The following is a 24980-nucleotide window of genomic DNA, read 5'->3' on the forward strand; positions in this document are numbered from 1 at the left end:
GTGGCAGTCCTCTTCTGGCTGTGCCGGGCGGAGATTATAACAGAACATGGCCAAGATGTTCAAACGTTCATAGATGACCAGCAGCGTCAGATAATAATAATCACAGTGGTTGTAGAGGGTGCAACAGGTCAGCACCTCAGGAGTAAATGTCAGTTGGCTTTCATAGCCGATCATTCAGAGATAGAGACAGCAGGTGCGGTAGAGAGAGAGTCCAAAACATATATGATGGGGGAGCATCATTTATTTCAAAAAAAATATTGCACCTTTCTGGAATAAGACCAGGGAAACCAGTTTGGGAACCCCTTTCTTTGCCTAGTCTGTGGTATACCTTTATCAGCCATCATTAATAGTGGAAGGCTACAAGCAATAACAAGTACATTCCATATCATCATAAATTCATATTAAATAATCATATAATATATGATCATATTAATTTTAATAGTTATATACGTCCCCAAAGACCGGAAATCGATTTCTAGGCACCGGAAGTGTAGAGCGGAGCAGACCCACAAGAGGGAAAAAGAAAAAATCGAGGAAAAAAAATTCGGAGAATCTGAGGGTTTGGGCGGATTTGGACTGAGTTTCCGAACTGTCCCAACCCGAGGGAGCCCCAGGGTTGAGAGGGAATCGCCAACACCGGTAATTAACATCGAGTTATTACTCAATCGTTAATTATTTCTGTTTGACAGAGCAACTCATATGAGCTGCTACTCCCCTCTGTCTGGATAGCCGGAAGTCTACATGAAACTGCGTCTCGCACAGGGGCATTGGCGTCGACGTTTTTTTTTTCTCGTTTTTTTTTTTTATTCTCACAGTGTGACGAACAGGGAGAGGGATGGAGGCGTAGGGGTTGTGACATTGTTGTTTTCAAGCGGAAGTTTATTTGTTTATTGTCGACTTAAAAATAGGCCGCATAGTAGCCAGCTAGCTAACAATACTGAAATTAATGGAGGCAAGTTAGCTACAGTTAGCTAGCTAACATCAAGGAGCTAGGTAGCTTCTACGTTAGCTAACTAGCTCAGATTTCACTCCTCTGTTGTTGCTAGCGAACATCAATAGTTGTCTATCAAGCTTGCCACCAGCCAGTTAGCTAAAACAAAGGTTAGAGAGTGTTTTATTGTAGGTAGTGTTGGCTATCCCGTTGGCTGGCAAGCTGTCTTATGTGTGGGATGGGATAGGAAATACTATAACTTAACATAACTCAATATTCCCCATCAGAATTGTTAGCAGACACGTCTCTGTTTCTGGTGCATTGTGTTACTAAGCTCCAATAAATAACTTCCCCGTTATACACCTAGCGGGATGGTTTTCCATGACAGACTTGCCATTGTTCCTTGCTATTTATAGTGCCCACTCCTGCCATGTAGCTCAGTGAGAGTAGCTAGCCAATAGGTTTCAGGGAGTTCATGGCATTTAAAAATATTTCAGCTAAATATTCTATTGTGCATTCAATACAATGTATCCATATTTTTTTGTTATGATCTCTGTAGACAGCTAGAGGTTATACGTAGCCATTGAGGAAACATCCTTTCTGTACACCCCCACTACTGCGCTCTGCATGCATTTATTTGTATGTAAACAGTAACATGCCATTTACAATCCTGACCAACAACGACACTCTCTGTCCGGGGGGCCATGGAGACTTTCAATCAATATGGCTCACACTTTTCTATCTTTAGTTAAATCTATTGGCAGTGGACAAAATGCATGCCAGTGAAGAAAACAGTGTTCGCTCAGCATTTGTATCGTTCAACGTCCCCCATTCCCTTGAGCAAAACTCTTACATTTCTTTTTCTCAACTTCTTGGATATACTTAGCAGTTGCGAGAGACCAAGGACTTTGGCCAGACATCAGTTGAGATGGGCGTGGTCTCGTTTCAACTGACGATGCAGAGCGAGCAAGTGTTTATAAGTTATGTTGCTTTTCAATTACAGAAATAATGGAAGAATCCCATTTCAACTCATCATACTTTTGGTCTCCCGTTCCCACAGTACAAGGACAGGTAGAAACCTTATTACTGGACCTTATCTTGAAATGTACATGGTGGTGTCGCAAATAAAGAAATAATACATGTTAGTTAACGCTAACAAATAATGAGCTTACACCTTAGGTGAGGATGGCAAAACATCAAATCCACTGTAATACATATGTAAGTAACAAAACAACGGGCCTCCCCAAATGATCACTTCTGCCCCTCTCTCCCACTTCCCTTATCAACCTCTACCACCGCTACTCATTTCCTTTTGGCATCTCACCCCATTCTCTCTATTGCCTGTCTTTCTCTTTTCTACCCCTCCTTTACGATCCACGACCCCCTCCACTATAGATTGAAAACGCCATGTTCCTGAACAAGATGAAGGAGCAGTTGGGTCCGGACAATAAGGGTTCTCCGTCGTTCCCTCACTCCTCACACTATCCCGCCGCCGTGCTCACCATGGACACGGGAGGCCGGGTGGTGCCCAAACAGGAAGGTGGAGGCGGTGGTGTCCAATTGAACGCCGTAGGCGGTCACCTGCACCAGCCGCACACCTCACAGAATATCACGGTGGTGCCCGTCCAGTCCACTGGCATCATGACGGCAGGTGAGTAAACAAGACACGCTGCCAGTGTCAGTTTGTCTGGTTATCCTCTGTGGTTGTTCTATGCGTGTCTCCTCCCTGTTTCTGTCTGGTCTAATCATGTTATATATTGAAAGATACAGAAAGAACCAACTTAAACATTCTCAGTATTTCATTGTGTGTGTAACGTGTGCCTCGGCTCTCCCTGGGAGGGGTGTGGTGCAGTCAGGTCACCGTCTCTCTCTCCCTCTCAGCGGGGCTAGTGATAACCACTCCCCAAGGCACCCTGGTCTCTCAACCCACCTCCACACAATCTTTTGTGCCCGGACCCCCTGCCAACACCATGATAGTGTCCGCACTACACCCCACAAACACAGGTAAAACCTCCACCGCATTCCCCCGTTCCCCAAAACCCGCACTGTGATAGGTTGTGTGTCCGAGTGGCTTGCAAACCTTTCCTGGCTTATCAACAAGCAAAGCAGACTCACTGGCACACACTCACATACAGACATACATTAATTTGAGCATTTATTTGTATTTTATTTCATCCCGTTGTTGATATAGGCTGACCCAGCAAAGGTGCAACCACCTTCTAGTCTTTAAATTTTTTTTTATCACGAACTTCAATCCTCAACACTCACAGACATGCATTACACGCACACAAACAAACACACAGTAACACACACATTGCTGCTTGAGCTAACCCCGGCAACACGCTGCCAGCAGCCAGCCACTAACCCTTGACCTGATCCAGCCCCCCTACCCTCTGCGGTGAGAGAGAGAGAGGGAGCGAGCCGGGTAGTGAGCTCCGTGTGTTGAGTGTGTTCTCCTCTTCTCTCGGTTTCTGTCAGAGAGCAGCCAGCACTCCTCTCTCTACTTCTACAGCCACAGTGAGTACCCAGCTCCATCTCCCCTCCACCCTGCCTCACCTACTACTTCCTCCCCGTATGCCATCATCCATCCCTACTGCTTAGCAGTAAAGCATCTGCAGCCTTAGCCTATGGCCAGTCCATTGGTTGTGTTTACCTGCACTCTGGACTGTTTGATGCCTGGTTTGGATGTGCAGTTGAGTTGCTTTTTAAATAACTTGTCTGTGCTGAGATACTGTAAGGCAGAGGTTCCCAAACTGTTTTGGCCTGCAACCCCATTTTGATCTCTTTTTTTTTGTTTGTTGTATAATATTTTAATTGGGGCTATGACAGTCTATAACAAATCAGTCTAACAGTAAGGAAGTGTGGTTTGAAGTGACTGACATGTATCAGAAAGGTATTTGGAAGTTCATACCTTTATTTAACTAGGCAAGTCAGTTAAGAACAAATTCTTATTTTCAATGACGGCCTAGGAACAGTGGGTTAACTGCCTTGTACAGGGGCAGAACGACAGATTTTTACCTTGTCAGCTCGGGGATCCGATCTTGCAACTTTTCGGTCACTAGTCCAACGCTCTAACCACTAGGCTACCTGCTGCCCACTATGGTCTTCTGTGTAGAAAGGATTTAGTGTCTGGTCCCGTCCTCTCTATTCTAATGACTCCTGCGCGGCATGTGGGCATTATAGAGGGAAACGTCAGACACATCCACACATGTGGAGTCTTGTCTTTCAGTGACGGGGTCATAATATGTTGCAGCTAAAACCGTTCAAAAGATAAAGCCATATGTGTAGGAAGAAAAGAGAAACCACTCCTGTTTATTACAACCGCATCTAGCGGCTACCAGAGGTCACTGAACCAAGCGCACCTCTGAACCAAGCGCGACCCCATTTTCAAATCAGGCGACCCCTAGTTTGGGAAACGCTGCAGTAAGTCCTGTCATAAGCTATGAAGAAAATGTCTAAAATGTCTTCATATATGCAGGATGCTTGGATGTAGTGTTTTACTGAAGACTGTATTTAAGCTCACACTATAAATTGCACAACATATGAAGATGATCAAATCTGGGACCTGTGGATGGTCCAATAGTTATATGAGTTATATTGACTCCAAAAACCCCAATCTGAATGTCAAAGAATATGATCTGATGCCCTTCCACTAATGGTCCAAGGAAGTTATCTAGAGGACCAAAGGAGTGTTCTGGAGTACGCCGCTATGTTCTCTGGGGGTGCAATTCCATCCATGAATGTGATCATCCAAAAGTTGATGAAAGTCTTTGTATGTTTTGGATGTTATTCCAAGACAAACTACAGTATCTGGCCCATTCAAAAAAGCTAAATCAATTTGGTTTAGTTATGTAGCTGTGCAACACTGTCCAAATAGGCAGTTGAGTGTAATCAATTCTTTTTTTGCAGCGATGAAGTCTGTCAGGTGTTCCAGTATATGAAGAGATTAAAATGCCTCTGTGTTGTGGGGTGATTTACCACTCACGTGTTGTTGCTTTCACCGTTGCATACCAGGAGAGACCGCTTTGGATGTTACTCACCAAGCAGAGAGGCCCATGGGATATGTAGTGTGGTTTTTGGTCTCTTTTAATCAGAGCTGTATTCCTCTCCCCCCTTCCCTCCATCCCTCCTTTCCCCATCCCGTTTTTATGTCCCTGTTTCAGACAAGAAAGAGGATTTGGTCATCCCTCCTGTTGTCATGCCAACGCCCGGGAAGCGGGGCAGGAAGAAGAAGTCGATGATGCAGAGGGCTGGCGCCAACCTCCCTCCAGGAAGTGATGCGTTGATTCTGGCTCACCTGGCAGCTGGGGGGCAGGTGATTTGAGTTTTTAAGTGACGTCACAAAATAACTAACATGCTGACTACCCGGGTACGTGCCATCGCGCGCATGTTGATAATGTCCATCCACACCAGACGCGGTCAGGACACGCAGGTTGAAATATCAAAACGAACAAAACTGATTTTGAGGACAGGTCGAAACACATAAACATTCATGGACATTTAGCTAGCTAGCTTGCTGTTGCTGCCATTTTGTCCTGGGATATAAACACTGGTTTGTTATTCTACATTAGATGTACGTGGTCCTTTTTTTTTGCTGGATTTTGTAGAATTTTTACCCATTGTGATTCACACAAAATCGTGTGTTCTCTACTCCAACAATTAATCCACAGATAAATGGAGAAACCTAGTTAGTTTCTAGTAATTTCTGTGGGTTTTATATGGCGGTTGGCAACCAACTTTAAGGTGCCTTACTGCAACCAACACTGGAGTGTGGACCTCGTTCATCTTTCAATCACCCATGTGGGTATATGCTCCTAAGGACCAATGAGGAGAGGGGAGAGGTGGGACTTGCTGCCTCTACGGAGGTTATCTTCAGTATTACGTGGGGGTTAGATCACTGCATCTCCCCAGTCAATCCATAGTGATAAAATGTGTTAAGGCTACTTATCGAAGTGTCATTACTTCAGGATTAGTGAAGCAAAGCGTTGTTTATTAAACAAACAACATTGTTTTGTGTTTGTTTATAGCACCACACTGCAGACCATTATGACTTATCAAATGATGAGGATGAGCATGGGAACAAAGACGGGACCAAATCATACAGGTAGATTGCAGGCCTTGTGTTTACATACTTTTTTATTCCTTAATTAACACTCATCATTTGTTACCCAAGTTGACCCTAGATTTTTCTTCCCCATTCAACATATCCTCATCTCTAAACAGTATATCTCTGTTTCGCTCGTTTTTCATCCCTTACCGTTCTCTCTTACCCATCCTCCAGGTGCCGGATGTGTGCGGTGACGTTCTTCAGCAAGTCGGACATGCAGATCCACGCCAAGTCTCACACGGAGGCCAAGCCGCACAAGTGCCCCCACTGCTCCAAGTCGTTCGCCAACTCCAGCTACCTGTCCCAGCACATCCGCATCCACAGCGGGGCCAAGCCCTACACCTGCTCCTTCTGCCAGAAAACATTCAGGCAGCTCAGTCACTTACAGCAGCACACACGGTACTGCTGCCTCCCTGGCGTGTATGTGTGTGAGTGTGTGTGTGGTGGTTGATTTCAGGGAATAGGTGACTGCAGAATATAGACTGTCACACAAGATTGAAGGATTGTTAGTAAAAGACAATCACTATCACTACAAATTCAGTGCTAGTGATACCAATGTACTTATCTATATTTGACTTTGAATTTGACCAATACAATATGAATAACCACTAGATACATAGGGTTTTATTGCGACAAATCAAATGAGACAGTATTGCTCCCAATAATACTGATTACAAAACCTCTTATTGTACTACATCTATGACCGCAGGTTTAGAATAAACAAGCCCAATAACTACATCTATGACCGCAGGTTTAGAATAAACAAGCCCAATAACTACATCTATGGCCGCAGGTTTAGAATAAACAAGCCCAACAAAACTACATCTATGACCGCAGGTTTAGAATAAACAAGCCCATTCACTATATCTATGACCACAGGTTTAGAATAAACAAACCCAATATTTATATTTCTGGTGATGTTTGACAAAGCAGCACCACCTTTTTTTCTCTGTCAAAATGTCACAGTTAGTGACCCTTTTATAAGTAGAGTGTGTGCTGTTTTTCTGTTGCCAAGTGTTGTATCGGTGTTGTTTGCTGTCTTGGAGGCTATGTTTTTTATGTGTGGTTTGCAGATTTCCTTGGGAATTCAAGTCACTAATGTTATTGGCAAACAGAATCTGAGAAAGTTGTTTTGATACGTTTGGTAAACTAGAAATAGTACAGGTCCAAGAATTGATCCCTGTGGAACACCACATTTGATCTGAAGGGGGTGAGTTAACTCCCTTTAAAGTGACAGATTGCATTCTAACCTTTTAGATACCCGGACAACCACAGCAAAGACTAATAAGTTACGTCCATCCTTGGGGAAAGGATGCAATTTTGGGTAAACTATACCAGAAACAGCTTCATAATGTAAAAAAAAATCTGTCAGACACGTGACCTGTACATTTAGCTATCCTACGACCACATCTTTCCATACTGATTTCTTCATTTTCTTTCCCTGACACTTTCTGTTCTGTCATCTCTTCAACCAGTCTTTGGTTTCTTGAACATTTATGAGGAATTAAATGAATAGCTTTTCCCTTCCTCCCCCTCCTCCTCCCAGCCTCTCCATTCTGTTAGAGTGAAGTGCACCCTTTGCTTTCTCTATTAGGCTACATATCCTCCCTCACAAGCCCCTCTCGATGTTTCGCCCTTGGTGTCAAGATAGACACAAGAGCTTGCCTTCACTCAAATTCCTTAGCAGTAGGCCTCTGTAGAATGACCACAGAACATCAGTAGCACACCATAGGTGGAGAGACCCGAGAAAGAGAGAGAAAGGAAAGGGGGACTGTGCCTGCTGTCTGTTTTCCTACAACCAAAAAGTGCACACTGTCAATCAAACTGCGCTAAAACTTGATTTGGGGGGATTTGATTATGATTTGATCTCTGGATCATTCGTCGCTGATTTGATACATTATCAATCTCTCTCTCTTTTTCTCTCTCTCCATCTCCCCATCCCCTTGTTAGAAACCACACTGAGGGCAAACCGCACAAGTGTCCCCACTGCTCCAAATCGTTTGCCAACTCCAGCTACCTGGCCCAGCACATCCGCATCCACAGCGGGGCCAAGCCCTACACCTGCTCCTTCTGCCAGAAAACATTCAGGCAGCTCAGTCACTTACAGCAGCACCACAGGTAAACACTACTAAACAGGGACAGTGGGCAGTCACATCAGGGCACAACCTCTGTAGTTCCATCTACTCCTCTTTTCTTCTAATTGGTTAGAGGTAGTGGTAGCCTACATGAATTGGTAGCCTACATGAAAAATAGATATGAATATTATTCCAATGTTGACCTCTCCCATCCAATTCTGATCAGAGTAATTGTTTGATTTTGCGATTTAAAAAAAAATTATATTTTTTTAATACTTTGTTTCTATTGAGGAACACAAAGAGAGTACAAATAAAGTAAAGTAAAAGAACAACAAAAAAGATCTGTCAGTTACAGTGCACATCATACTGTCATCATACTGTCATCATATTAGTTACATTGACATCTTTGAATTAGACCTTTTTCAAGTACGAAACCCATTTTTCCCAGTGTTCCTGACCTCTTGTGTTCTTGTGTTCTTAAAGCAAAGGTCATACGCTCCATGTGGTGTATTTCTTCTTCGATGTCTATCCATTGTGTCACTGTGTGAGGGTCTTTTTGTAGACATTTCCTGGTGATAGCCTTTTTACAGGATCTTTTATTTTTTTATACCTTTATTTAACCAGGCAAGTCAGTTAAGAACAAATTCTTATTTTCAATGACGGCCTAGGAACAGTGGGTTAAACTGCCTTGTTCAGGGGCAGAACGACAAATTTGTACCTTGTCAGCTCGGGGATTCGATCTTGCAACCTTTCGGTTGCTAGTCCAACACTCTGACCTCTAGGCTACGCTGCCGCCCCTTCAAGGGATATTTTTGTTAGAATTTTTATTTTATTTTATTTGTTTGTTCCTGTCAGTTCCTTGGAGTGAGTGACGCTGTAACGGAAGTAGTCAGGCTACTGGGGTTTGTGGGAGCTGTAGTTCATTACAGACTGTGTTTCACTTCTGTAGGATTCACACTGGGGACCGACCTTACAAGTGCATCCATCCTGGCTGCGAGAAAGCGTTCACTCAGCTGTCCAACTTGCAGGTAGGCCTTCTACATCTCAACATCCAATTCACAAGTCCAATAGATCTTACATTTGGACAATAATCACCTCAATTTCCATTTATTTGGTTGTACGTTTCTCATAGCAAAAAGTCGCTTAGCTAAAATCATTACGTACAGTTAATAACGGAAGCGTAATGATGTGATGACATCATAGTCAAAATAATCCTAATGTATTAACTCTTTCATGGCTTCCCCTAGTCTCACCGCCGGCAGCACAACAAAGACAAGCCGTACAAGTGCCACAACTGCAACCGCGGTTACACAGATGCGGCCAGTCTGGAGGTGCACCTGTCCACTCACACGGTCAAACACGCCAAGCTCTACTCCTGTGGCCTGTGCAACCGCGCCTACACCTCGGTACGCCTGCCAATCACCCTAAAACTCCTCCCTCTACCCTCCTCCTCAAACAACATATAGTCCCACCCCTTAAAGTGTCACACCCACTTTTTGCTTTCTAGGTGCAAGGCCTCCACTTGCGAGAGGGGCCTGTTGCATGGAAGGGATGCTCAGCAATGTCATCATTTAGGGGGGATAGTGAAAACAGTTGAACAACAAGTACAAGCAGTAGTCTGGCTTGATTGTAACCCATAGGGTTGTATAGGACAGGTAGGCTTTGGCTATGTAGTTAAAAACAGTTTCCCCCCTCCACTGTAGTTTATATACACTCGGCCCATATTTCCTCCCAGTCATTTGCATAGACTACATATTACTGAGTTTGTTTGTACACTACCGTTCAAAGGTTTGGGGTCACTTAGAAATGTCCTTGTTTTTGAAAGAAAAGCACATTTTTTGTCCATTAAAATAACATCAAATTGATCAGAAATACAGGGTAGACATTGTTAATGTTGTAAATGACTATTGTAGCTGGAAAAGGCTGATATTTAATGGAATATCTACATAGGCGTACAGAGGCCCATTATCAGCAACCATCACTCCGGGATGCTGGCCCTTTTCTTTCAAAAACAAGGACATTTCTATGTGACCCCAAACGTTTGAACAGTAGTGTATGTGCTGCCGAGCCCTTGCATTTTGTTCCCAAGACCCACTGCATGGTAATTGTTCACTGCACTGTCTCTCGCTCACCCTCTTTCTCTCCTCTTCTCCAGGAGACCTACCTGATGAAACACATGCGGAAGCACAACCCGGACCCCCTCACAGTGGCGGCTGCCGTCGCCGCCCAGCAGGCCCAGGGTCACACTCCTGGAGGAGCGGGCAGGGGGAGGGGTCGTGGCAGAGGAAGCGGGGCAAACATAGGAGGCGGTGGTCCCAGAGGGGCAGGTCAGAACCCAGGGCAGAACCAGCCCCAGAACCCCAACAACCCTCAGCAAGGCAGCTACCCGCAGACGGAGGGCGTGCCGTGCCCCTTCGACCTGCACCAGTACAAGACGGTCAGCGTCACTGACCTGTCGGCCCATAAGGACCTCTGCCTGACCGTGTCCACCTCAGCCATTCAGGTGGAGCACATGAACTCATAGAGCGAGAGGATGGACAGAGGAGAGGATGGACAGAATGGAGAGGGAGGGAGGGAGTGGAGCCTGGTGTCACTTTTTAAATGGGAGGATGTGCTCATTGTAATGGCTGGAATGGAACGTGTGTCAAACATATTAAATGTGTTTGAAACCAGCTATTTCAATGAGGCAGTCCACTGATTTCTCCTCCCACCAGCCTCCACTGGGAGGGAGAAAGTACTAAGTAAAAACTACACTGCCTTGGGGTTGGCGAAGGAATGAATGGAAGAATGAGGTTTGGCGATGCAAGACCCAATCAGAGAATAAGGAAAGGAGGGCGTGAAGGGACTACCTGAGACGAAGAGGAAGCATGGGATATGTAGTCCAGTATTGAATGAAGAGATGATATATGAATGGTTCAAAGAATGCACTTAAAGGAGAAGACATCGAAAAGGGAGAGAGAGAACAAAAAATGGGGGGGGGGTCTGATATAAAGAAGGCACTTGATCAATCTCGTATTTTTTCGGTTTCTCATCGATTCATTTAGTTGTTGTATGTATATTATCATATATGTATGTATTTTTCTACCAACAGTGGAATGTGTCAGCGAACGGCGTGGGAAAGCAAAAAGATTGTGCAAGGAATGTGAGTGAGAAGAAACATCTAGAAACAGCAGATTTTGTATTTAAGAAGGATCATTTTCTATATTCCCCAACACATTTTTGCAAAGCAAGGGGTGAGGGGGAGAAAGGAGCATCGTGCTGAAACATTGAAATGGCTGTCAGGTACTGTTAACAAGTTTTTTTTTAAGTTTCGTTTTTTAAACCTTTCATACTGAATATTACATTATTCTTATTGTGTCAATGTTATCCTCATTATTATCAATTGGAAGATACTGTAATCTATGTAGATATATATAGAAATGATTTTTTTCATTAAAAAAAAAAGGGAATGATGTACTTCCTAATCTCTGCCTCTGTAAAGTAAACCAGAACTCCAAAAGTAACGAATCGTTGACATGCATTTCTAACCCGTCCAATCACAGAGCTCTATTCTGTTCTCTCTATTTATAGAGCAGGCTCGTGATTGGCCGGTTATCTTATGTATACTCCTTGTACTTTGTTATGTGTCTTTTGAAATAACACAGTTCTCAATATTCTTATTAGTGTCGTTATTATTGCTCCTAATACTGTTATTAACTACCCTTATGCTACACTTGCTGTATATGCATAGTACACATTCATCTGAAGAGACTGTTTCTCTTTGTAAGGACAATAAAGTGAGACAGTCGGAGATGAAAAGCTTGCTGTCAGATTCTCCTTTTACTGCATGCAGACATGCTGTGGAAAGTCAGTTTGGAGGTATTGTATCAATGTACAGTACATAGGTCAATTATACATTAAAATAATACAAATATGTTGTATGTTGGAATGGTTCGCTAGGTGATTGTGTTTGAGACATTAATTTGCCATAACCTGTGCCATGCCCATTTCATGACCGTCACACACACGCCAAAGAAGACGAGGGTAGTGGTTTTGGAATCAAAGGAATGCTGTATTTGATATAATTTAAGGGTATACGTTTCCTACAAACTACAGGGTTCTTCATGACACCAGTGCACAGCAATTTGAAAACAATAGAGGCACATTTACATTTTGGCAAGTCCTCAAAAACAAAGTAAAAAACACACTATTCTGATATAACTCTGGATACAATCTACTCGCCATGGAATTCATCCCATTCTGTTCATTAAATGTACATTAAGTAACTTTTTCACTGAAATAAGCTCAACATAGAATAAGAAGAATATAATAATAAGCAACTATTGGTATTATTTCTTGGTAAAACAAGGGACAACCATGAAAATAGATGATATCCTGGTTAAAGTAAGATACAACACAGAAACAAGGTAACACTTAGTAAGGATAAGGATGTTTGATTACTCTGGTCTTCTGATACAACAGAATGGGACACCAGGCCAACACGCTGAGCTCAGAAGGCCCTTCATAAATGTGACAACTTGACATAACAAAATCATATGTTTTTAAACAGTTTAAAAAAAAAATATTTGTGTACAGTATAAAATGTTTCAAACTAAATTGAACAAAAAAACATAATACTTTACTAAAATGGGTACAGTAGTAGCATTTCAACAATAATTACAACATCTAAAATATTCCCGTACTGGAACCTCTGGTACAGTTCCTGGTTTGGTTGCTGACCTATAATAGTAGTACCTGTTCGGACACATGCATTCAGGCTCCTGACAAATCATATTGTAAAAAAAACCCACCTAAATATAACAACTGTCTCGTGTTTCGCATAAATAAATCAAATGAAGGAGAAAAAAAAAATCAGTTCATAAGAGGGAGTTTATGTGGCGACGGTGAGGCAGAGGGTGACAGTGTGTGGAGATGAGGCAAGTTAGTTGTCAACCTCACTTCCTATACTGAGTCAGTCGTCTCATTAGACCCTGTAATGCCATGAGACACACAGGGCTAGCAAGCTATGCTATCTGACTTATTTCCCTTGAACATACTGATCTGAGGCATTGATTGAATGGTAAGATAGTACTTTATTCAACCCCCAGAGGGGACATTTGATTGAACCAGTCATGCATACAGTATACATGAGGAAGGACCGCTTGCCTTTCCTCTGATGAAATGCAATGTCACGACATATGTGCCATGTACTCAATACTTGTATATCATACTATTATGTACTAGTAGTACAATACAACACAGCTAGCTTCAGTTAAGGCTACGAAAGGTTCTCAAATAGAGACAGCAACCTGATTTCAGAAGTCCTTATTTTTTACATATGACACCTCTCTTTTTACTTCTGTCAATCACTTTTTTTTAACTGAAAATTCCTCCCTTTATCATTCATTTCTACAGCTACTATTTCTGTTGATCTGAGGACCACCTTAATAACAGCGTAGCTTCAATGCTAACAGTACATCTCAATGAACATCAATAGAATAACATCACATTATGTAGTGTTGGCCAGAAGTGCAATAGTTCCATGATTATAACGTCAAATGACCGGTTTGACAGCTATAACAGAGCAGTAAACCAGTCGCCTAGCACTCTGGACAAAATGAATACAAGTCACATCTGTGAGAGTTGCTACATAATCAGCTTGACCTTTCTAAAGACTAGCGATTAAACCGCATCCTTCAGGGTGCGAGACACAGGCAGTACAACGAAAACAAGTAAATAGCGTGTTGTAACAGTGAATGTAGACACGTAAATGGGAAAGCACACATTTCGCAGATAGAAATCCATAGAAAATAATAATATCGAAAAACAACAGCTAAATTGACTGGCTTATTTCACACTACTTCTCCTAAGAGCCTTTGCAGGTATAGATTAGCACGATGAATACTTTGAATGGTTCATATTTTGCACATTCCTTGTTACTCAAATGTAGTACGAACAAAGCCATGACATTTCTCTCTTAACCAATGACATTTCGTCAGAATAAAACGACCACCAGTAACATTAAAAACAATGAAAGAAAAATACAGATTTGATCAGGTCACCTTTGCTTCTGATAAGTAAGACTGAGCACTGAGAAAAATGAATACAGGGTGGAGGATTTGACTGTGCGTTTACATTGAACTCGCCAGTTAAGATGCACTTAGGGTTTGGCAGCAAGGCAGTGGACACAGCCAGTTATGAAGGAGGGAATCAAGCGACAAAATATACACGCAAAGAGGTGAAAGGTGAGCGAGGCAGAGAAAGGGTTATTAAGGCACATGGAAAGAAGAGGGGGTAGATACTAGACACAGCACAGTGCCCTCCGTAACTATTGGGACAGTGAAGAATTTGTTCTTATTTTGACTCTATACTTCAAAAGTAGTAAAACGGTTAGTATTTGGTTTCCATATTCATAACACGCAATGACCACATCAAGCTTGTGACCCTACGAATCTGTTGGATGAATTTGTTGTTTGTTTTGGGTTTCAGATGATTTTGTTCCCAATAGAAATGAATGGTAAATAATGTATTGTGTCATTTTGGAGTCACTTTTATTGTAGATAAGAATATAATATGTTTCTAAACACTTCTACATTAATGTGGATGCTACCATGTTTAGGGACAATCCTGAATGAATCTTGAATAATGATGAGTGAGAAAGTAACAGACACACAAATATAATATCCCCCCAAAATGCTAACCTCCCCTGTTATTGTTATGGTGAGAGGTTATCATGTCTTTGGGATATGATATTTGTGCATCTGTAACTTTCTCACTTTCTCAGGATTGTCCCTAAACATGGTAGCATCCACATCAATGTAGAAGTGTTTAGAAACATATTATATTCTTATTTACAATAAAAGTGACTCCAAAATGCAAAATGCAATTTCTAAACGGTTCACCCGATATGGATGAAAATCTGACCGTCTGCACGTTAACCTCAGTCATTGTTTGATTTCAAATCCAAACTTTTGGAGAATAGAGCCAAAAGAAGATAAAATGCTTCACTGTCCCAATAATTACGTAGGGCACCATATGTTTTTTTTGGCATAACATACTTGAGAGAGTTAAAGGCTGTGGTAGTAGGCAGGGTTGTGAAATAGGTTTGCCTGAGCACCGGAGTCCTCAGCCCATATGAGTTGTCACCTAGAGAATGGAAGGACAGGTTGACAGAGAGGGAGATGGAGAGAGAGACAGAGAGTGAAAGGGTGTGGGGGAGGGGTGTGGAGAAAGAGAGAAAATGAAGCCTTAGCATAGAACACCAACAGGAGCAGGGATTCACAAATTTGGATCAGCAAATTAGCCAACTAGGTTGACTAACATTACGAACAATAGTAACCGGAAATGTGCACAATGTACTATCCTGTACTTGATGCGTACGGTGACCATATTAACCTTTAGCATTCTTTATCAACCGTAGAATGAAGAGTTATACATATAGATCTGTGTTTGTCACAGTTATCTGGCAAGTCATTTTGTACATCCTAATCTGTGAAATATAACTCTGGATCAGGGGTGGCAGGTAGCCTAGTGGTTAGAGCGCTGGGCCAGCAACCGAAAGGTCGCTGGTTCAAATACCTGACCTGACAAAGTGAAAAATCTGCCCATGTGCCTGTGAGTAAGGCATTTAGCCCCAATTTGCTTCACGGGCTACTACAGCTTACTCTGTAAAACACATTTCACTGCACCTATCCGGTGTAGGGGTAACCACTGGTTCATTAATTGGAGACCTACTGAGAAAACTGTTGTTCGGACAAATAACAGTCCTCTTGTTATAAAATACGTCACACATCGTTGGCTAGGCTGTCACACATCGTTGGCTAGGCTGTCACACATCGTTGGCTAGGCTGTCACACATCGTTGGCTAGGCTGTCACACATCGTTGGCTAGGCTGTCACACATCGTTGGCTAGGCTGTCACACATCGTTGGCTAGGCTGTCACACATCGTTGGCTAGGCTGTCTCACCTGTGAGATGTTGACTCCTGTCAGTTTCTCCACCGTCGCCGGAAGTCGGGTCATGATGTCTAGCACCTCCCCTGTGAGCTTGGCCGCGCCCACCTCGGTACCCCCGCTGGAAATCATGGTGATCTTCTGAGCCTGCGCCAGAGGCCTGCTGATCTCTTCCGCCATCTAGAGGCGGTCAGAGAACATAGTTATTCGCCCAGTTCCTCTGCCCAAAAGCTCGCCCCAGGGCTCAGATGTTGGACTCTATAACGACGTGCAATTCTGCATTCAAATAACTTCACTTGAGTTGTATGACTTTTTCACGCAAATCTTCAATTCAATGCATGACTTGCGCAATATTTGAATGTGCACACCTCAAATGATGATTCCCCCCTAAGTGTGTATTTGAGCTCTATGTCTTGAAAAGGTTTTCTCACTAGTGGTAGTTGCTCCAGCAGCATGTCCACCATGGCTCCCTCCTTGTACTGCTGGAATGCTTCGGCCTTCTTGGCCATCTGCTCCGCCTCGGCTCTCCCCTTGGCCTCCACAGCAAAGGCCTCCGCATCTCCCTTAATCTGAGATAGAGAGAGAGAAGAACATTTTTGACAGTTTGATTTTATTATTGTGACATACTATGTTGTTACGGCTTCTTTAGGTGTAACTTATCATAAGTTAATGGCAGGATTTAGTAGTATTGATGGAACAAGCTAGAAGACTTGCGTGTGGTAAACATGGCCTTCTCTTACTGTGAAAGTGCTCTCTGCTTATACGAGTCCCAGACACAAGAATGAACTGCTTTTAGGGTTAAAACAAGCTTGGAGCAGTAACAGTCCTATAGTAACAATGTGATACTTATAGACACACTCACCCTAATGGACTCTGCCTCTGCCTCAGCCTCCATAATGAGCTGTGCACTGTGGGGGGAAAAAAACATTTATTTACACCTTGTTTGGCCTGTTAGGTGTACAGTATAAAGTACATAGTACATATTCAGTATAGTTTGTATATTTGTTTGTCTGTCTCGTACTCCATGGAACGCATTAATATCTAGTATATTTTCAATGTCTATGCAGTAAATTGTTCACAAAATGCTATATATCATTTGTGAAATGTCATTTTGAGACCTGTGGCTGGTACGAGGGTCGGGCGATATTTGGGGAGAGCGCTTCTACGTTATGCTACTCCAAATATTGCGATATATCCAATATAATCATTTTGTGCCATTAATGACTAGATATTTCCAGACGAGGCAATTTTTTAAAACTTATTTACGGTATTAGTCACATTCTAATTAAATAACCTTAGTAACGCAAAACAATAAGGTTTAGTTAATTCATTTAGACTTCATTTTCAACATATTGATACAGCCTAACTGATAAAAATGCACTGTTTTGATTAGAAAAGTTCAAATAGAGTATAGGAGGGGAGGGGTGCATCACTTGGAGGGGTGCGTCACTAGGAGGGGTGCGTCACTAGGAGGGGTGCGTCACTAGGAGGGGTGCATCACTACTAGGGGTGCGTCACTACTAGGGGTGCGTCACTACTAGGGGTACGTCACTACTAGGGGTACGTCACTACTAGGGGTACGTCACTAGGAGCGGTGCGTCACTAGGAGGGGGTGCGTCACTTGGAGGGGTGCGTCACTTGAAGGGGTGCGTCACTTGGAGGGGTGCGTCACTTGGAGGGGTGCGTCACTTGGAGGGGTGCGTCACTTGGAGGGGTGTGTCACTTGGAAGGGTGGGTCACTTGGAGGGGTGGGTCACTTGGAGGGGTGGGTCACTTGAGTGGGTTGAGTCACAGATGTGATCTTCCTGTCTGGTATTGTGCTCCCTCGGGCTTATGCAGTGGAGGAGATCTATGTGGGCTATACTCAGCCTTGTCTCAGACTAGTAAATTGGTGGTCTGTTGATATCCCTCTAGTGGTGTGGGGGCTGTGATTTGGCAAAGTGGGTGGGGTTATATCCTGCCTGGTTGGTCCTGTCCGGGGGTATCGTCTGACGGGGCCACAGTGTCCCCCGGCCCCCTCTAATTCAGCATCCAGTATCTATGCTGCAATAGTCTATGTGCCGGGTGGCTAGGGTCAGTCTGTTTGTTATATCTGGTGTAATTCTCCTGTCTTATCTGGTGTCCTGCATGAATTTAAGTATGCTCCCTCTAATTCTCTCTCTCCCCCTCCCCTCCCGGAGGACCTGAGCCCTAGGACCATGCCTCAGAACTACCTGGTCTGATGACTACTGTCTGTCCCTCATGCTGCTGCTCCAGTTTCAACTGTTCTGCCTACGGCTATGGAACCCTGACCTGTTCAGGGGACGTGCTACCTTGTCCCAGACCTGCTGTCTCTCTCAATCGCTCAATCACTCTCTCTCGAACCTGCTGTCTCGATCTCTGAATGCTCGGCTATGAAAAGCCAACTGACATTTACTCCTGAGGTACAGACCTGTTGCACCCTCTACAACCACTGTGATTATTATTTGACCCTGTTGGTCATCTATGAACGTTTAAACATCTTGACGAACAATCTGGCCTTCACACTTCTTAGGGCTGAAATCCCGTTAACGGGATCGATATGACAACAGCCAGTGAAAGTGCAGGGCGCCAAATTCAAAACAGAAATCTCATAATAAAATTCCTCAAACATACATGTATTTTATACCATTTTAAAGGTAATCTTGTTGTTAATCCCACTACAGTGTACGATTTCAAATACGCTTTACAGCAAAAGCACCACAAATGATTATGTTAGGTCACCACCAAGCCACAGAATAAGCACAGCCATTTTTCCAGCCAAAGATAGCAGTCACAAAAAGCACAAATAGAGATCAAATTAATCATTAACCTTTGATGATCTTCATCAGATGACACTCATAGGACTTCATGTTACACAATACAAACAAGTTCATATTTATATCAAAATCTGAGTTTACATTGGCGCGTTACGTTCACTAGTTCCAAAAACATCCAGTGATTTTGCATAGCCACATCGATTCAACAGAAATACTCATCATAAATGTAGATGATAATACAAGTTGTACACATGGAATTATAGATACCTCTCCTTAATGCAACCGCTGTGTCAGATTTCAAAAAGACTTTACGGAAAAAGCAAACCATGCAATAATCTGACATGGCGCTCAGAAAAATAATACAATTAGTCGCCATGTTGGAGTCAACAGAAACCAGAAATTACATGATAAATATTCCCTTACCTTTGATGATCTTCATCAGAATGCAATCCCAGGTCCACAATAAATGTTTGTTTTGTTCGATAATGTCCGTTATTTATGTCCAAATACCTCCTTTTGTTAGCGCGTTTGGTATACATATCCAAACGCTCATTCTGGTCGAGTGTTACTTCGGACAAAAACTTTTAAAATGTATATTACAGGTCGAAGAAACATTTCAAACTAAGTACAGAATCAATCATTAGGATGTTTTTATCATAAATCTTCAATAAAGTTCCAACCGGAGAATTCCTTTGTGTCTTGAGGAGCAACAGAACGCAAGTGGATATCATGTGGAATGCGCGTGACCAGGAAATGGCTCTATGCCAGACACCTGGCTCATTCTGCTCTTATTCAGTCCCACAACACAGTAGAAGCCTCATTCAAATTTCTATAGACGGTTGACATCTAGTGGAAGCCCTAGGAAGTGCAATTTAATTCATATCTCAATGGGATTTCAATAGGAACTGTGTTGAAAATCAACCAACCTGAGATTTCTCACTTCCTGTTTGGATTTCTTCTCATGTTTTTGCCTGCCATATGAGTTCTGTTATACTCACAGACATCATTCAAAAAGTTTTAGAAACTTCAGAGTGTTTTCTATCCAATACTAATAATAATATGCATATATTAGCAACTGAGACTGAGGAGCAGGCCGTTTACTCTGGGCACATTATTCATCCAAGCTACTCAATACTGCCCCCCAGCCATAAGAAGTTTTAATGTCCGTATATTGTTATAATCTCCCCCGGCATAGCCAGAAGAGGACTGGCCAGACCCTCAGAGCCTTGTTTCCTCTCCAGGTTTCTTCCTAGGCTCCTGACTTTCTAAGGAGTTTTTCCTAGCCGCCGTGCTTCTACATCTGCATTGCTTGCCGTTTGGGGTTTTAGGCTGTTTTTCTATATAAGCACTTTGTGACATCTGCAGATGTAAAAAGGGCTTTATAAATACATTTGATTTGATATAGTCTTGCACATCACGATATATCGTCTTGCATACCACGACATTCGATTTAATCATATAATCGGCCCAACCCTATCTGGTACTCACCGCTGGGCCTCGGCCAGCTTCTCGATTTGGTATCTCGTGGCCTCAGCAGGCTTCTTCACCTTGGCCTCCAGCTCCTTCTCCTTGCGGGTGATCTCCTGCTGCTGGAGCATGATCTGCTGAGAGCGCTCCACCACCTGGACCTGCATCTTCTCCTCCTCGATGAGCTGCTTGGTCTTGGCCACCTGACGGGGAGGGTTCAAATGGTAAGCCCAAGATCTCAGTAGTACTCTCTATGACCATTTCTATGTGTTTTACAATACATCCGAGTATCAGTGCAATATTATGGACATACCTGTAGCTGGTAGGCCATCTCAGACTCTGCCTTCTTGGTGTTGACCTCGATGTCGTAGGATGCTTTCTTCAGCTCATAGTCCCTCTGAGCCATGGCCATCTGGATCTCATTGACGTGCTGGGCTGAGATCTTCTCCTGCTTGGCATGGGCCTCCTACAGAGAGAGCGAGAGCGAGAGAGAGCGAGAGAGAGCGAGAGAGAGCGAGAGAGAGCGAGAGAGAGCGAGAGAGAGCGAGAGAGAGCGAGAGAGAGAACCCCAGGAAGTATAAAAAAGGAACACGGAGAGATTGGAGAAGGAGAGGTTCAGATGGAGTATGAGAAAAGAGAAAAGCAAGAGCGGATAGGGGAAAACCAAGCGAAGGAACGTGATGGAGAACTCAGAAATAAACGAGAGAAAGGGACAGGATAAAGGGTGCAAGAAGAGAAGAAGGTAGGAAGGAGGAGAGAAGGGACAGGTGGCTCACCCTGATCACAGCATCCCTCTTAAACTGGGCCTCTCCGATGCGGGCGTCTTTCTGCACCTGGGCGGTCCTGGACTTCCCCAGGGAGTGGAGGTAGTCCTGAACCACAGAGGGGAAGAGAACAACATTGGTTACTTTTTAGTTTAGGCTTCATTATTTATCCAGCATTGGAGTAGTTGAATCAATGGAGTCTCCATTGAAAGAAGAGCGCGAGAAAGCACACCTGGTCGTCGTGAACGTCTTTGAGCGTGTAGCTGACCACGCTGATGCCCATGTTGAACAGGTCGGACGAGGCCACCTTGAACACCTCCTCTGAGAACTTCTTACGGTCCCTATAGATCTCCTGGAGGGGGTGAAATAAATGGGTTCGTACCGATGTTGATATGCTTGTGTTTAGTGCAATTGTCATGACAGTAAAAAGTTGCCGTGTTCCCGCTCCATCGTGTTACTATGTACAAGTTGTTGAACACATAGCCAGACAGAGATATCCATATGACTATGGTTCTGATGTATATACAACTGTTGCATGTGTTGTTTGTCATCGTCTGTTTGTTACGGTTATGTAACAAGATAGTTTCCGCTGTGCAATGTGCTGACTACGGTACATGCAAAAGTACCCTCAAATTACGACATTCTGTACTGTCGCCTCATATGAATTATTTGATCTCAATTCCAAAATGCTGGAGTATAGAGCCAAATCAAAAGTTTTAGCTTCACTGTCCATATAAATACGTAGGGGAGTGTGTCTCTGGCCATAGCTCTTGGCTTTGGTCATGGCTTCACTGCATTGAAATGAGTGAGCAGCTATAAGGTGCTGTTTATTTATCTGCAACTGTAACTGTGGATGTGGTAAGGGTGCTGTCCAGTTCACCTCATGTAACGATGAAGAAGGCAAAATAGTGCCGAAATGTTTCTGTTGCACTAAAATGAGTGTACTGCTTTAATGTAGCCTGGTCCCAGATCTGTTTGTGACATCTTGCAAAACAGTTGTTTTACAATGGGTTGGTCAAAACAAGCATTGTGATTGGGTAGCCGGCGGTACTCGGCTTCATCTTGTACCTACGACCGCGGCACAGCTGTGCTAAAATGGTCAAAACCCACGCCCCCCTCGTGTTGTCAAGTTTACCTCCACAGTCAGGTGGGCGATGATGGCCCTCTGGTGGCCCTCCAGCGTCTCCAGGGCAATTTGGGCGATCTCGCCCTCCGACTTCCCCATGAACATCTGACAGGCTGCGGCCAGCATCTCCTTGTTCTGCCCCTGGATCTTCATCTGGACGGAGGAGGGAACACATAATAGCAAATGAACATTTAAAAATGTTTGTTTTTTTAAGCAGAAAACGAAAATGGGCATTTCTGAGCAAGTTTGGGTAGTTTTAGTCTTTTTTGGGGTAATTAATGAACACGACTCAGGTGTGCACAGTGCTAAACAAACAGAAGCATGTACTGTACACTACCCAACTACACAGCAGCAGTAGCTGTATCAACACTGCAACAGGCAAGGTTACTCTGTCCTGTCCATAGCACAAGAGAGTGAGGTATTTCAGAATTTAATGCCAGTGCATAAATGAATGACACAAGCCAGTTTTAATGATCTACTTGTTACCTACCTAATCAAAGAGAGCCCTTACACTTGTGTTCAAAACTAGGGTGTCTAAACAGGTCTAAAGGACTGGTGATTTGACAGAATGGTGTACTTACATTGGCTCAGGAAGAAATGGAGACCGAGGAAGACGGAGAGACTAACCTGGGCAATACCAGTGACCGAGATGGGAACCCCACGTCGGGTGTAGACTTTCTCACTCTTCACGCTCAGCGTCAGAATGTTCAGGGAGATCCTGGGCGAGAGGAAAGGAGGGAGAGATATGGTCATTCCACAATGTCGTGGTATGATATCCCAAAACAAGGGCAGATGGCAATACATGGCCAGATCATTACCATGTGTGTTTGCAGACATGACCAGGAGAAGAAACTTTACCTCTGGATCTTCTGAAAACAGGGAAGCACAAACACTCTGCCTCCAGCAATCATTACTGGAGGAGAACGGAGGCACCCTGGGAAACAGAGAGAAGGGGGGGGGGATTGTGAGATACACATGAGAGTATTATTACCATCCTACAGCTCTTTAATTGTACATGTTTACACTGTTTCCCAACCCTGGTCCTCGAGTAACCCTGGACAAGCACACTTGATTCAACTTGTCAACTAATCATCAAGCCCTCAATGAGTTGAACAAGGTGTGTTTGTCACTACAAGTAAAATGTGCACTAGGGGAACTGGAGGAACAGGGTTGGGAAACACTGGGTTAGAGAATGGACCTGACACCACCATAGCCTCATTTGGACCACACGTGTAGAACATGTTTTTCTTCCTCAGATGCTGTAAAGACAAAAAAACACACCATTTAATTAAACCATTTCATATACCAAGCAGTGGGCCAGGCAGTGAGCCTGACAGTGGATTACTTCAGAGCCTTACATTGGACTATTGCTGAAGCATTTGTAATTCATCAGTCATGCTTGACAGCATGACATCTATACAGTTGGTTTAATAATAACAATTTGGTACAGCTGCTGTAAGTAACTAAATGTTACTACATTTTTAATATATTCTATTAAGATTTCACCTGAATCTGAGCAGATAGTCAGTATTACAACTATTGTAACATTCCCCATGAAAATCCAAGGGTTCAGCAGACATCACTTGCAGTTAATTGAATCTGCGTAAATGTTGCGCAGCATCCGTATCACGAGCACACCCAGAACATTTAGCTGATTAAGCGCATAGAAGACACGCCCATGTACTGTATCAACAAATGTATCAACACACATGCAAATAGGATTTTCATAAAACATGCAGGGGTATGTTAGCAATGATAAAAATGTATAATTTCTGCCAGACTCCACAGATGTTTGTTTATGTTGCAAACCGAGATGCATCAAATCAGTCTAAAGATTAGTCAAAATATATCCGATCACTTACCAATTTGACAGAATGAACTAATGCAGAATGCAAATGTATAGATGCGTTGCAACAATACTGTTTTTGGCTCTCAAAATACAGCAGTGTTATTCTTGCTGTCGTCTGTCCAATGTCAGTATGTATATATGAAGCTTCTGTCCCGTTATAGCTCTTCCCGTCAAAAGCGTCTATCCATCGTCTCACGCCCATTGCAAAATGTGCTGTCGCCATCTTGTGGTGGGGTGGTGAATTGGATTTCATTCAATGATCAGTGTGAAATACTTTTGCATTTAGGATACACAATCGAATTACTTAGCTATATCAACAAAGTTATTGACTTTATGCAATTTAGTTGCCTGTTGGTCTTTGTTGTGTCAGTATCTCATTAGATGGATGTGGAGGCATCATGCCTATTTAAAAGAGAGGATGTGTGTGTGTGTGTGTGTGTGTGTGTGTGTGTGTGTGTGTGTGTGTGTGTGTGTGTGTGTGTGTGTGTGTGTATGTGTGTGTTTGTGTGTATATATATATGTGTGTGTGTGTGTGTGTGTGTGTGTGTGTGTGTGTGTGTGTGTCCTCAAATTGTCTACCCCATAGCCTCTCATTCTGATGGCAACCCAACTTCTTTCAAGTGAGGCCAATCTGCTGTGTTCTGAGACACGGCACCAATGTGACAGGTTGTACTTGAATGTTTTGCTTCATGCAACCACGCATTGAATGATTGTCTAAAGGATCGGACCCTTTTTAAACATTTTCGCCTAAAATGACATACCCAAATCCAACTGCCTGTAGCTCAGGACCTGAAGCCAGGATATACATATTCTTGATACCATTTGAAAGAAAGTACTTTGAAATTTGTGGAATGTGAATTTAATGTAGGAGAATATAACACATTAGATCTGGTAAAAAAATAATACAAATGTTACATCTTTGAAATGCAGTACAAAGGCCATAATATAATATTG

General features: G+C 43.2%; 2 protein-coding genes across 5 annotated transcripts; one reads left to right on the forward strand and one right to left on the reverse strand.

Moving 5' to 3' along the window:
- Positions 1 to 489: 489 nt before the first annotated feature.
- Positions 490 to 11911, forward strand: LOC112264796 (zinc finger protein 384). Of its 3 annotated transcripts, XM_024441645.2 has the most exons (12): positions 490 to 639; positions 1935 to 2002; positions 2327 to 2582; positions 2813 to 2935; positions 3410 to 3448; positions 5095 to 5246; positions 5959 to 6035; positions 6213 to 6437; positions 7989 to 8156; positions 9063 to 9141; positions 9361 to 9519; positions 10269 to 11911. In XM_024441645.2, exons 2-12 carry the CDS (start codon positions 1940 to 1942, stop codon positions 10635 to 10637), a joined length of 1710 nt encoding a protein of 569 aa, XP_024297413.1. In that variant the 5' UTR covers positions 490 to 639; positions 1935 to 1939; the 3' UTR covers positions 10638 to 11911. The 3 variants fall into 3 exon arrangements, with proteins under 3 accessions (XP_024297413.1, XP_024297415.1, XP_024297414.1); XM_024441647.2 differs by lacking the exon at positions 7989 to 8156; XM_024441646.2 differs by lacking the exon at positions 3410 to 3448.
- A 3075-nt stretch (positions 11912 to 14986) lies between these two features.
- On the reverse strand, positions 14987 to 24196 carry LOC112264798 (flotillin-1). 2 transcript variants are annotated; one of them, XM_024441648.2, is made up of 13 exons: positions 24040 to 24196; positions 23376 to 23436; positions 23036 to 23111; positions 22805 to 22895; positions 22187 to 22330; positions 21284 to 21403; positions 21064 to 21159; positions 20601 to 20753; positions 20309 to 20490; positions 16906 to 16951; positions 16475 to 16612; positions 16059 to 16223; positions 14987 to 15238 (listed from the first exon to the last, which is right to left on the reverse strand). In XM_024441648.2, the coding sequence occupies exons 2-13, from the start codon at positions 23416 to 23418 to the stop codon at positions 15218 to 15220; spliced, it is 1275 nt and encodes a 424-aa protein (XP_024297416.1). In that variant the 5' UTR covers positions 23419 to 23436; positions 24040 to 24196; the 3' UTR covers positions 14987 to 15217. The 2 variants fall into 2 exon arrangements, with proteins under 2 accessions (XP_024297416.1, XP_024297417.1); XM_024441649.2 differs by lacking the exon at positions 24040 to 24196 and adding an exon at positions 23684 to 23805.
- Between the last annotated feature and the right edge of the window lie 784 nt (positions 24197 to 24980).

This window comes from Oncorhynchus tshawytscha, linkage group LG13 (genome assembly GCF_018296145.1).
Source record: "Oncorhynchus tshawytscha isolate Ot180627B linkage group LG13, Otsh_v2.0, whole genome shotgun sequence".
NCBI lineage: Eukaryota > Metazoa > Chordata > Actinopteri > Salmoniformes > Salmonidae > Oncorhynchus > Oncorhynchus tshawytscha.